Source organism: Ranitomeya variabilis, chromosome 2 (genome assembly GCF_051348905.1).
Source record: "Ranitomeya variabilis isolate aRanVar5 chromosome 2, aRanVar5.hap1, whole genome shotgun sequence".
Taxonomy (NCBI): domain Eukaryota; kingdom Metazoa; phylum Chordata; class Amphibia; order Anura; family Dendrobatidae; genus Ranitomeya; species Ranitomeya variabilis.
Genome location: NC_135233.1, coordinates 662188198 through 662202473, shown reverse-complemented (window position 1 = coordinate 662202473; position 14276 = coordinate 662188198). Strand labels below are relative to the sequence as shown.

At 48.1% G+C, this 14276-nt stretch overlaps 1 protein-coding gene across 8 annotated transcripts in view; it reads right to left on the bottom strand.

Moving 5' to 3' along the window:
- Nucleotides 1-14276, bottom strand: part of PHACTR2 (phosphatase and actin regulator 2) — a 302679-nt gene that overhangs the window by 27397 nt on the left and 261006 nt on the right. For 5 of the 8 annotated variants that reach the window (XM_077289214.1, XM_077289218.1, XM_077289213.1 and 2 more), the window contains 3 exons: nt 6858-7067; nt 6490-6690; nt 3229-3721 (listed from right to left, as the gene is read on the bottom strand). In XM_077289214.1, coding sequence (XP_077145329.1) covers nt 3229-3721; nt 6490-6690; nt 6858-7067 — 904 coding nt within the window. The remainder of the gene's footprint in view (nt 1-3228; nt 3722-6489; nt 6691-6857; nt 7068-14276) is intronic. The other 3 variants (XM_077289215.1, XM_077289219.1, XM_077289216.1) reach the window with 1 other exon arrangement.

Here is a 14276-nt window from a genome sequence, read left to right as displayed (position 1 = left end):
GAGAGGCGTCAATTATGCCACCTATCCATTATTAATCCAATTGTTGGAAAGGGTTAAAAAACACACACACACATGATTTAAAAGTATTTTAATGAAATAAACACAGCGGTTGTTGTAATAATTTATTGTTCTCTCAATCCATCAGGAACACCCTCGCTTGGAAAAATAATAAACGCACAAGATACATACCTTCTGGTGAACCGTCTCGTCCCACGAAGTAATCCATCTGAAGGGGTTAATTAATATTACAGGCAGGAGCTGTGCTAATGCAGCTGTGCTCCGTGCCTGTAATCCCCGGGTGCTGAAAGGAAAGCAGTGATCTGTACTTACATTGAGTCGCGGTGATGCGCCCCTGCTGGATGTTCTCATGAACTGCAGCCTGGGAACTTTTTCCCACGCTCCAGGTCATATGAGGACATCCACCAGGGGGCGCATCACCGCGACTGAAGGAAATGTAGGTCAATGACCTACATTTCATTCATTCGCCGGGGATTACAGGCACGGAGCACCGCTGCATTTAGCAGGGCTCCTGCCTGTAATATTAGTTAACCCCTTCAGATGGATTACATCGTGGGACGAGACGGTTCACCAGAAGGTATGTATCTTGTGCGTTTATTATTTTTCCAAGCGAGGGTGTTCCTGATGGATTGAGAGAACAATAAATTATTACAACAACCGCTGTGTTTATTTCATTAAACTACTTTTAAATCATGTGTGTGTGTGTTTTTTAACCCTTTCCAACAATTGGATTAATAATGGATAGGTGTCATAATTGACGCCTCTCCATTATTAATCTGGCTTAATGTCACCTTCCAATAGCAAGGTGGCATTAACCCTTCATTACCCCATATCCCACCGCTACAGGGAGTGGGAAGAGAGTGGCCAAGTGCCAGAATAGGCGCATCTTCCAGATGTGCCTTTTCTGGGGTGACTGGGGGCAGATGTTTGTAGCCAGGGGGGGCCAATAACCATGGACCCTCTCCTGGCTATTAATATCTGCCCTCAGTCACTGGCTTTACCATTCTGGCGGAGAAAATTGCGCGGGAGCCCACGCCAATTTTTTCTGCCATTTAACCCTTTATTTCAGCAGCTACAGCGCTGAAATTTTGCACATACACACTACTAACATTAGTAGTGTGGAATATGCAAAAAAAAAGGGGATATGAGATGGTTTACTGTATGCAAACCATGTCTCATATCCTGTCGGGTTTGTGCAGGAGAAATGAAAAGCCGGCAATTGAATTACCGACTTTTCACTAACACCGCTGCGTATTTCTCGCAAGTCACACTGCAGGTCCGTGTGGAATCCGTATTTTTCTCGCCCCCATAGACTTTCATTGGCGATTTTTTTGCGCAATACGCTGACAAACGCAGCATGCTGCGATTTTGTACGGCCGTAGAAAGCCGTATAATACTGAACCGTAATATACGGCTAATAGGAGCAGCCCCATTGAGAATAATTGTGCCGTATGTAATGCGAGTTTTACGGACGTAGTTTCTGCGCTCTTACGTCCGTAAAACTCGCCATTGTGACGCCGGCCTTAAGGGTACAAAAATTAAAAGTTTGAAAATTGCAAAATGTTCAACATTTTTGCCAAATTTCCATTTTTTTCATAAACGCAAGTTATATCGAAGAAATTTTACCACTAACATGAAGAATAATAAGTCATGAAAAAGCAATCTCAGAATCAGTGGGATGTGTTGAAGCGTTCTAGAGTTATAACCTCAAAGTGACAGTGGTCAGAATTGTAAAAATTGGCTCGGTCATTAAAGGGAACCTGTCACCCCATTTTTTCAAGATGAGATAAAAATAGCGTTAAATAGGGGCAGAGCTGTGCTTCACATTAGTGTATTTTTTGTGCCTTTATTCCCCACCTATGCTGCCGAAATACCTTTGTAAAGTCGCCGTTTTGGGCTGTCACTCAAGCTGGTCTGGTCATATGGGCGTGGTGACATCGCTGTTTCTCCCCCAGATCTTGCTCATCTTTCCGTTGGTGGCGTAGTGGTGTGCGCATGCCCAACAGGCGAATCCACTGCGCAGTTCGCATCTCGGCTTCAGGAAAATGGCCGCCGCGATCGCCATCTGCGCACGCGCGGCATCCCGCGGCCATTTTCCTGAAGCCCCGGGAAGCCGAGCACTACCATCTGCGCACGCGCGGCCTCAGGAAGATGGCCGCGCCCACCGATAAACCGCTGAATAGTGCAGATCGCGCTCTTTTCCTTCAGCTGCGCAGTGGATTCGCCTGTTGGGCATGCGCACCACTACGCCACCAACGGAAAGATGAGCAAGATCTGGGGGAGAAACAGCGATGTCACCACGCTCATATGACCAGACCAGCGTGAGTGACAGCCCATAAAGGCGACTTAACAAAGGTATGCACAAAAAATACACTAATGTAAAGCACAGCTCTGCCCCTATTTAATGCTATTTTTATCTCATCTTGAAAAAACGGGGTGACAGGTTCCCTTTAAGTACCAAATTGGCTGTGTCACTAAGGGGTTAAAGTGCTGGGATCGGAGCTAGCTCAGGTCCCAACACTTGCAACAAGAGCCTAGCTACCTATCACAGCCAGCTACTAATGCAGATTAGAACTCATTCCTGTGATGTAACTGCACGCCAGATTACAGTAAACTGCTTGCTATCTGGTTCTATCAATACGTTATTTTGCAGAAAGGGGCAAAAATGCCCTATTTCACAGGGGTACATGTACACAGTGATATCACAATAGTAGGAAACTGTGCATTGAATTTAAAGCACAGAGATAATTTGCACGGTGATGACATAGCACAGATATAATACACACAAAGATTGCTACAGTGCAGACAATCTACATTAATGACAGGAATTATGCAAATAGTGACAGTATAGAAATAAAGCACACCATAATATCATTTCATAGGACAGACATAAAACACACACAAAATGTCATAATTTAGACTGACATTCCTGCGTAGGGACAAAAAGCATAGTGATGGATAATAAACAGTGCAAGAATAAAGCAGCGATGTCATGTCACAAAAATAATCAAAAAATTAAGCTTCAGTTGTTGGGCCCCAGTGCTATGCCTGCTACCCTGGTAGCTATGCCCATTAGAAGGATAGCAGAAGGTAAGTGGGCACTACATACTATTATCTAAACTACATTGGTTATCTTGGTATCAAAAAGGATTTTTTTCTGCAGTGAAAGTAATACTATACATATGTAGAAAGTATTTTGTGAGTGTTTACCTGGGATTTTCCTCATTAGCACATGTTGCCCCCTCTTCGGAGATGCTTACAATGATGTCTTTTTCCTGGGACGGTGTATCCTCACAATGACCAGCAGTGTGACTGGACTGGTTCATCTCCTGGATTTGAACTGTTGCGTTACATGTTAGTTTCATTTGATGGTTTAGAGCAGGGGAAGTGGACTGTGGGTTGGGCTGCAGTTCTGTGACAGATTCATCTTTGAGACTTGTCTCCGAGTTCTCAGAGTCCAAATGACGCTTTGCTTGCTCTGTCCAATCCACTTTCTTTTGGCCTGAACTAATACTTGAATGCGATAACACTGATTGTTGCGTGCCATCTACAGATACAGATAACGCTTTGCTGGGCATTTTTTTGGCACGAGGTGTGCTCGCTTTACTGGATATCTGCTCCTTTGAAGTTTTGGACCGAGATGAAGTGGTCAGTGTGGCAGAAGCGGTCTTACTTGCAACAGGTTTCTTGTTGGAAGAAGCAGCTGGAATAAAAATAAGTTAGTAAAAAAATAATTGCCGAAAACATTTTATCAGCAGTTTTCATCCTACATACTCGAGTATAAGCCGACCCGAGTATAAGCCGACCCCCCTAATTTTGCCACAAAAAACTGGGAAAACTTATTGACTCGAGTATAAGCCTAGGGTGGAAAATACAGCAGCTACCGGTGAATTTCAAAATTAAAAATAGATGCTCCATACCGTTCATTATGGCCCCATAGATGCTCCACATAAAGCTGTGCCACATAAAATGCTCTGCACCGTTCATTATGGTCCCATAGATAGCTGTGCCATATACAATGCTCTGCACCTTTGATTATGGCCCCATAGATGCTCCACATAAAGCTGTGCCTTATATATAGTGCTCTGCACCGTTGCCCCATAGATGCTCCACATAAAGCTGTGCCTTATATATAGTGCTCTGCACCGTTGCCCCATAGATGCTCCACATAAAGCTGTGCCTTATATATAGTGCTCTGCACCGTTGCCCCATAGATGCTCCACATAAAGCTGTGCCTTATATATAGTGCTCTGCACCGTTGCCCCATAGATGCTCCACATAAAGCTGTGCCTTATATATAGTGCTCTGCACCGTTGCCCCATAGATGCTCCACATAAAGCTGTGCCTTATATATAGTGCTCTGCACCGTTGCCCCATAGATGCTCCACATAAAGCTGTGCCTTATATATAGTGCTCTGCACCGTTGCCCCATAGATACTCCATATAAAGCTGTGCCATTGCTGCTTGCTGCAATAAAAAACAAAAAACAAAACACATACTCACCTCTCTTGCTTGCAGCTCCCCAGCGTCCCGTCCCGGCGTCTCTCTGCACTGACTGATCAGGCAGCGCGCACACTATATGCGTCATCGCGCCCTCTGACCTGCACAGTCAGAACAAGAGGACGCGAAGACTGAGCGGCGCCCGGCGTGTGGAACGAGGGAAGGTAAATATGCGATACTTACCTGCTCCCGGCGTCCCGCTCCTTCCCCCGGACAGCTGGTCTTCGGTGCCGCAGCCTCTTCCTCTGTCAGCGGTCACCGGCACCGCTGATTAGAGAAATGAATTATGCGGCTCCGCCCCTATGGGAGGTGGAGCAGCCTATTCATTTCTCTAATGAGCGGTACCATGTGACCGCTGAACAGGGGAAGAGCTGCGGCACCGAAGACCGTGGGACGGGCAGGGGGAGCGTCAGGAGCGCCGGGACTAGGTGAGTATGCCTCAGCGCCCTCTCCCCCTCACCCGCCGACCGTGACTCTGGTATAAGCCGAGGGGGCACTTTCAGCCCAAAAATTTGGGCTGAAAATCTCGGCTTATGCTCGAGTATATACGGTACTTATCTAATTTAGTGTGAAAATAAACTATAATAGTTAATGTGAACTATTTGCAAATAGTAACCAAACAAACATTGTGGGGAACTAATGAAATAACTCATGGCATTTTTCTGGCATTGAAAAGTTTTAAATTTTGGCACAAAATATTTGCGCCTTTGGAAAAGTGTCAAGAAAAGTGTGGTGGGTTTAGGAAGGGCCAACATGTGAGTAACGGATTACTATTGTTTTGGGTTTTTTATGCTTTCACATGGGCATTTGATAAAAGAGAGCTGAAAATATTATATTTCTAGTGGCAACACTAACTCGTTTGCTTTGCACTAGTCTTGATAGCACCGAAAGAAAGTCTGAAATCATTGTATATACAACATATCACATCAATAAAACATTTATTAGAACAAATGGAAACTGAAAGAAAATATTACCCTGGTTTTGAATCACTAACACTATTTTTTAAGGAATTAATTTATACTTTTTACTAGGAATCTGAGTTTTATATTAACTGGCTGTTCCAATTATCGGTAATTGTGAATAATGGCTTTTAGAAATTAAAAAAAAACACACATAAAGGGCATCACCCGCACGGTATATAAAAATAGGTGACAAAATCCAATAGAAAACAAAGCACATATAGCAAGACAGGGAGGGATGCCAAAGAAGAAGAAAAGAGATGTAGCCCCATGCACATGATTATAGGTGTGTCTTCCTCAGGAAGTCACACCCCAAAGTACTGTAAGTCACAACTGTGATGATATGTCTAGGGCTACTTCATACCCCCTTATTCTCCTTTGGCATCCAACCTTGTTTTATGTAGTATTCACTCTGGTAATATTTATTTTTGAAAGTTAACATACATCATGTCAATCTTCCAAGTTGGGAAATTTAAATCTAGAGAAGAATTATTTTTATTCAAATATATTATCCCTTTCCCAACTGGGCTATTTTGTGTTTTTATGCTTTTGTTTCTTTACTCCTTTTCATCCAAGAGTCATAACTTTTTTGTATTTTTCCATCCACATCCCCTTATGAGCACTTAACTTTGCAGGACAAGTTGTAGTTTTGAATGGAACCATTCATTTTACCTGTGCCTGGTGTACATTTCTGGAGACGGTACAAGCTGGGTATCACATGCGCCTCTGGGTATCACATGCACCTGATTGACTAATCATCGGACACCACTTAATGAATCAGATCAGTGCACTCCAGTGCTTCATTACGACCGGCGTGCGCTACGACAGTCTTAATGAATCACCCCCAGGTCTTTTTTCTGATGATTACCTTTCTTTGAAATCTACAACTGCAGGTCAAATTCAGTAAAGCTGCAGATTTTGAGCTGGAAGTATTGGTATCCTTCTCTTGTGCCTACCTGAAAGCTACAACACCATTATGTCCAGAAATCAGTAACCAAGGTCTTACACTCACCAATCTCTTGTGTGGCACCTCGACTGGTAGTTTTAAGTGAAGGAGCAGACAGCTGTTTAGAAATGCTTTTGGCTGTTTTTTTGTTGGCAGACTCCTCTTTCTTATGGCTTGGCCCAGCAGAAGCAGCAGCAGAACTTTTTGATGGCGTGGCTGATCTTTTTGGTTTGGTCTCAGGTGCTCCCATTGTCTTCTCTGTGTTCTCTAGATGAGAAGGAGCTGCTCAGTAAAATCATGACAATCAAAGCAGTAATGTACCATTTCACAACGAAAAAGGATAATAAGGATGGAAAGATCGGAACACATGCCTAGGGAGCCAGGAATGCACAAAACGATCATGCAATGTACCCTGCAACTCCACCCACACTTACCCGTGCTGCGGGAGGCGGCTCGGTTTGTCAGCTTTGGCAGAGTGGCTGGCGGCTGCTTATTAGTACCACCTGCAGGCTGTTTTGCAGTTGCCTCACCTTTCTTATGATTGCCAGCAGTGGCTACATTTTTATGAGGGACAGTGTTTTTTTTTGGTTTGGGAGGAGGTGGAGCAGGAGGTGGTGGCAATTCAGGACGCACACGACCCCTTTCTATAAAGAAGAAAAGTTGACAGAAAGTCCTACTATTAAGAATTTCAGACAAGTGTTCAAATGTACAGAGGAATCCTACAAGTAAACCAAAAGAAAATCTAAATTTACAAAATGTGAATTTTTATTTTCATAAAGGGACATATCCACCATATGAAGTGAGTCTTAACATTTATGCGTTGTATTACTGGGAACCAGATCTGACTTCATAATAAATATTTTCAGATCATTTGGACTTTCAACATTGAGGCAACACTTTCGGGGGAAACTTTTCTCATATTAGATTCTGCACTTCAAATGCAAGGTCCATAAATAATAAACGAGCTTAGAATGGAGGTACCTGACCTTAACCTCATCTATATTGGGATGAACAGGAATTCAGAATGTGAGACAAATCCTCTCATCTAATAGTGTCTGACCTCACAAATGCTCTTCTGAATGGGCACAAATTCCACGCCCCCTTGAGGAAGCGACAGTCACGCTCGCGAAAAGCGCGTCAGGGTGAGTGGTCGCTCCCTGGACTGGACCGGAGATACTATTACTATGGGTAATTAACCCTTTACTCACTTTATGCTCCTTATGTGTTTCTTTTGTGCAGCGCTCCATTATGGTTTATATGCTATTTCTTTAGCCTAGTTTAGCTATATAATTTGACTGGGATCACTTCAATATTTTTTATTATTCCACTATATGTGGCCTGAGAGTTCATGACCTTCCCTGGTTACAATCAAATGGCTATAGATACATGTCCACTCGGACATTGTTTCTAGTGCTGCATCATATGGGTCCAGGTTAGCAGCCACTCAATAATTTCACCTTTTAGGATCACATTTATCCATACAAATGTAATATTTATTAAAAGGAGATTTTTGTGTACTCACCGTAAAATCTTTTTCTCCGAGTCATCATTGGGGGACACAGGACGAATGGGTGTTATGCTGCTGCCACCAGGAGGACACTAAGTTAAACACACACAAAAGATTAACTCCTCCCCTGCAGTATACACCCACAGGCTGGACAATCCAGAGCCAGTTCGGTAACAAAGCAGTAGGAGTAAGCCAGTTAACAAACAGAAAACATGTCATAGTCAAAACACAGACTGAAAAGAACAATTGAGCCAACTAGGCTAACAGGGAGGGTGCTGTGTCCCCCAATGATGACTCGGAGAAAAAGATTTTACGGTGAGTACACAAAAATCTCCTTTTCTCCTACGTATCATTGGGGGACACAGGACGAATGGGACGTCCCAAAGCAGTCCCTGGGTGGGTCACCAGAAGTTATAAATGCTGAGCGAGCCTACAAACTACAGATGAGACACAGCCGCTTGTAGGATTCGCCTACCGACGGAAGCGTCTGCCGAAGCCTGAAAGTGCACCTGGTAGTGCTTCGTGAACGTATGTAGACTGGACCATGTAGCAGCCCTGCAGACCTGTGCTGCCGATGCCTGGTGCCGGATGGCCCAGGACGCGCCGACTGACCGGGTAGAATGAGCCTTGATCCCCGGAGGTGCGGCGTGACCCTTGACACGGTAGGACTCTTGGATGGCGGAACGAATCCACTTGGCAATGGAGGCCTTGGAAGCGGGTAGTCCCTTCCGTGGCCCCTTCGGAAGAACGAACAAGGCGTCTGACCTACGGAGAGACGCAGTCCTGGAGACGTAACGTCTGAGACCCCTCACTAAGTCCAGAGTGTGGAGCGCCCTTTCCGTGCGGTGGGAAGGAGCAGGGCACAGTGAGGGAAGGACAATCTCCTCATTAAGATGGAAGGAGGAAACGACCTTCGGAAGAAAAGTCGGACATGTCCGCAGAACCACCTTGTCCTGGTGGAACACGAGGAAAGGAGGTCGGCACGACAGAGCTGCCAGCTCAGAGACACGTCTAATAGACGTGACAGCCACGAGGAAGGCAATCTTCCAAGACAAGAACAGCAAAGACACTTCATGCAAGGGCTCAAAGGGGGGCTCTTGAAGAGCACAGAGAACTAGGTTCAGGTCCCATGGTTCCAAGGGCATCTTGTAAGGCGGAGCCATATGAGAAACACCCTGGATGAAGGTCCTGACCTGCAATCTGTTTGCAATCTTTCTCTGAAAAAGAACCGAGAGAGCAGAAATTTGGCCCTTAAGAGAGCTGAGAGCAAGACCCAAGTCTACGCCTGATTGGAGGAATTCCAAAATGTGAGGGATAGAAAAACGGAGGGGGAAACGTCCCCGCTTCCTGCACCAGGCGAAGTATGCCTTCCAGGCGCGGTGGTAGATGCGCATAGAAGAAGGCTTGCGTGCGCGGAGCATGGTAGATATCACCGTCTGGGGCAACCCCTTCTGCCTCAGTACCCAGGACTCAACGGCCACACCGTTAAACACAGGGCCTCTGAGTTCGGGTGGTAAATGGGCCCTTGAGACAGGAGGTCTGCGCGACTCGGCAGCCTCCAAGGTACGTCTGAGACCAGTTGAACCATCTCGGCATACCATGTCCTGCGCGGCCAGTCCGGAGCGATGAGAAGTACTGGGATCCGTTCTGCCTTGATCTTCCTGATCACCTTTGTCAGAAGAGGAATTGGGGGAAAGATGTATGGGAGTCTGAAACCCTGCCATGAGAGGACGAGAGCGTCGGCTCCGAAGGCTGAGGGGTCGTGAGACCTGGCCATGAAGACGGGAACCTGGCAATTGAGGCGAGATGCCATTAGGTCCACGTCCGGGGTCCCCCATCGAGAGCATATCTGGTGAAAGATTGCGGGATGGAGAGACCACTCTCCGGGATCGAGGCTGTGGCGACTGAGAAAGTCCGCTTCCCAGTTTTCCACGCCTGGGATAAAAACTGCTGAGAGTATGGAATGATGTGACTCGGCCCAGCGGAGAATTAGCGTCACCTCGACCATGGCCGCCTTGCTGCGAGTGCCCCCTTGGCGGTTGATGTAGGCTACCGCAGTGGCGTTGTCGGACTGGACTCTGACCGCACGGCCGGAGAGGAACGGCTGAAAATGATGGAGAGCCAGTCTGATTGCCCGAATCTCTAGGATATTGATGGGCAGCTGGGACTCCTGCGGAGACCAGCGACCCTGAGTCGAGTGGCACTGGAACACTGCACCCCAGCCGAAGAGACTGGCGTCCGTTGTGACAACCAGCCAGTGCACCGGAAGGAAAGACTTCCCCCGAGTCAGGGAGGACCTCTTGGTCCACCACCTGAGGGACTGTCTGATTGGGCGAGAGAGAAGGAGACGGCGGTCGAGCGAGGCGGGATTCCTGTCCCATACTGCCAGAATGGCGTGTTGTAAGGGACGGAGGTGAAAAACCGCAAAGGGCACTGCCTCCATTGCCGCCACCATCCTGCCGAGTACCCTCATGGAGAAGCGTAGGGAGTGAGAGCGAGGTTGAGTAAGCTTCCGGACTTCTCTCTGAAGAGTGGATACCTTTCCCGGAGGCAAAAGTACTAGACCCTGAGAGGAGTCTAAGATCATTCCCAGGTAGGATATGGTTTGGGCCGGGACTGGGGAAGATTTTTTGAAATTGATTTTCCAGCCCAGGCGCAAAAAGGTATTTATAGTGACGTCTACCGCTTCTGAACAGGACCGGAAAGAGGGGCCTTTTATGAGGATGTCGTCCAAGTAGGGCAACACCACTATGCCTCGAGCATGTAGAATGGCCACGGCAGCTGCCATGACCTTGGTGAACACCCGAGGAGCAGTGGCCAGCCCGAAAGGTAGGGCGACAAACTGAAAATGGTGCCCCTGGACCGCGAAGCGGAGGAAGCGCTGATGAGACGGTAGGATGGGAATGTGCAAGTAAGCGTCTTGAACATCTAGAGATGCAAGGAACTCGCCCTCTTCCAGAGAGGCAATTACCGAGCGGAGGGACTCCATACGGAATTGACGTACACGGACGTACTTGTTGAGGAGCTTGAGGTCCAATATTGGACGTACTGAGCCGTCCTTCTTTGGTACAATGAAAAGATTGGAATAGAAACCTTGGTACCTCTCGTTCTGAGGTACCGGGATGATGACCCCGTCTTCCCATAGCGATCTTATGGCCTGAAAATACTGACGGACCCTTGCTCTGGGAGGAGGGGACTGGAAGAAACGAGATGGGGGAAGAGAGACAAACTCTATCTTGTAACCGAAGGATACCAGTTCGCGGACCCATCGGTCGGGAACTACCGAGAGCCACGCGTCCCGAAAGAAGAGTAGGCGGCCGCCAACTCTGTCGGTGTCCTTTGGCGTCTGCCAAGAGTCATTGAGGTGGAGACCTGTTAGGTCTGGGCCCCCTGGACCCCTGTTGTCTGGGTCTGCCTCTCCAAGAGGGAGAAGGTTTGTAAGATGGCTGGGAGGTTCTGTCCTTGCGCTGACCTCTCCCGGCGCCGGGTGGCGCGGAGGGAGGATTGGACCAATTGGAGCCGAAACGGAAATATCGGCCTCGGCCCTGTTGGTTGCGAAAGGGGCGAAAGGTCCGTTGCTGGGGAAGGAATTTGCTCTTTCCCCCTGTGGAGTCTGCGATTATTTTATCTAGTTTGTCCCCAAAAAGGCGTTCGCCCTGGTATGGAAGGGACGTGAGAGATTTTTTGGATCCTGAGTCCGCTTTCCAGTCCCTGAGCCAAAGGGATCTGCGGATCGTGACAGCATTGGCCGCTGCCTGTGAGGCACAGTTGGCCGCGTCTAAGGATGCGGAAACTACAAAGTCCCCCGCTCTGGCAATCTGAGTGGCCAGGTGTGAAACCTCGGGGGGTAAGTCGGCGTGTAGTGCTGTAGAGGCTAAAGACTCGGCCCAATGGGTCATGGTTTTTGCAACCCATGTGGCGGCAAAAGAAGGGAAGAGAGAAGCCGAGGAAGCTTCAAAAGCCGAGCGAGCCATCTGGTCAATTTGTCTATCAGTGGGATGCTTGATGGACGCGCCCTCGGAGGAGGATAGAACCGCCTTGGTGGCTAGCCGCGACACTGGCGGGTCCACGGAGGGTGACTGAGACCACTCCTTAGCAAGGTCCTGAGCAAACGGATACTTCAATTGCATAGCCTTCTGACCTGAGAAGCGTTTATCCGGACGGACTCTGTGGAGATCGACAATGTCCTTGAATTGAGGATGCGTAGGAAAAAATCTATGAGCCTTTGTGGTTCGCCCGAATGACACGGGATGAACCGCCTTGGACGGGGTTTCCTCCTCTAACTGTAGCGTCTGACTTACCGAGTCTATGAGAGAATCTAGGGTCTCTTGGTCGTGACGATACTCTGGGGAACAGGACACGCTGGATGCGTCGTCCAGAAAGGATTCCCTGCTATGAGCTGGGGATGAGTGACGAGAGACTTCGCTCTCTGAGCCGGAGGGCTGATCACGGACCGGAGATATTACCCTGGACTTCTTTCTAGATGAGAGAGGGCTTCTGGAAACGGTACGACCTCTAGGCCGAGAGGGGTTTTTAGGCCGCGTTACATCATCCGTGGAAGCGCCCTGGGTAAGGGACGGGTCACGGAGGGACTGTATCGTCCTTTCCAAGGATGCCACAGATCGAGCAAGGGAGGACGCCCATGCGGGGGTACTAGGCTCACTACATTCCGGGTCAGAGGCCGGAGTATCCTGTGCCGCAGACATTTCGCAGGCGGAGCACAGCGGGGTAGTGTGACCTCGGGGCAGAGATACCTTGCAGGAGGTGCACACGGCAAAAATAACAGAGTGGGTCTTTCCAGTCCGTTTTTGCTTAGACTGTGACATCTTTGCCATAAAGTGAGCGTACTGGCAGGGGAAGAGACAATCCTACTGAGTGCGTCTCACCAAGTTCTGCGGTGCTTGGCAGGGAGATCCTGAAGTCCTGTGCGCTGTGGTGCTGCAGAGCCGCCAGCGCACTTCCTGGTCCAAGATGGCCGCCGAGATGTGAGAAGGGCGCTTCTCGGGAACGAGAAGAGCCCAGAGAGAGAGAGAGAGAGAGAGGGAGGGGGGCGTGTCGTGGGCGGGCGGTGGATTCCCTGCTATGCGCGTCGGAACGCTGCCATTGCCACCGCCATCCTGCTGTATGAGGGAGGGAGTCTGATTGTCCGTGTTGGAGTCCGGCCCAGGGCCGGTAAACTGTGCCACCGCCCTAACAGAGCGCCGGATTGCCCGCCATGCCTCCATTATAAAGCTGCCCCGCGGCTGCAGCGCCGCATTAGAAAGAGGATAAGGGATCCCTGAACGGGCGGTCCCCTGTCAGCTGGTCGGCCCCCGCACTTACCTTGTGCGATGGGGCCGATGCTCCATCCACCTTCACCTTAGTAGGGAGAGGGTGGAGAGCTTCTGCCGCCGTGCAACATCCGCTATGTTCAGTGGTGATGCAGTGGGCGGCTGCACGGACGCCATGGCATTCTGTCCGGCTGTGCCCTGGCTCCAGGAAACTTAGGTGGATGATTAGTCCCTGTGGTCGCCTGACAGGGAGGGAGGGAGATCGGAACGCTAAGGAACCGTCGCCACACTGGAAAGTGAGCCAGGGCTGGCATCCATCGTCGCGGGAAAGGATACAGGAGGAACGCTCCATGTACTTGCCCGTTGTTGGTGCGGGAGAGATCAGAGCTGAAAATTTGCCTGTCGCTCCCTTCCGTTAAAAACAAAAATTGGTGGGGTCCTGAGGACCCAAGTGCCTCCTGAGACACTAAGTAAGAACTGGCTCTGGATTGTCCAGCCTGTGGGTGTATACTGCAGGGGAGGAGTTAATCTTTTGTGTGTGTTTAACTTAGTGTCCTCCTGGTGGCAGCAGCATAACACCCATTCGTCCTGTGTCCCCCAATGATACGTAGGAGAAAATTGTATTGAGTTCTTTACTATGTTATTGGTATTAATAAATAGTATTTTTAATATACGAAGACTCATGTGCTCTTATTTTTCAAACTCCAAAATCTTGTAGAAGGTCTCCCCAGAAAAGTGGAAGCTATTATATTTGCATAAAGAGGTCCAGATGGTTTTAGAATGGGATGACTGTTACGCTCATGCCAAAGGATGGGTAGATGGTCACACACTTTTTGCCATACAGCGCACATAAAGTGGAATTTCGGGCCAAATAAAATTATTCATTGGATACTTATACAGTCATGCTAAAAGTGTTGGCACCCTTGAAATTGTTCTATAAAATGAAGTATTTCTCCCAGAAAATTATTGCAATTACACATGCTTTGTTATACACATGTTTATTTCCTTTGTGAGTATTTGAACAACATAGAAAAAACTGAAAAAAAAAAGGTAAATTGGACATATTTTCACACTAA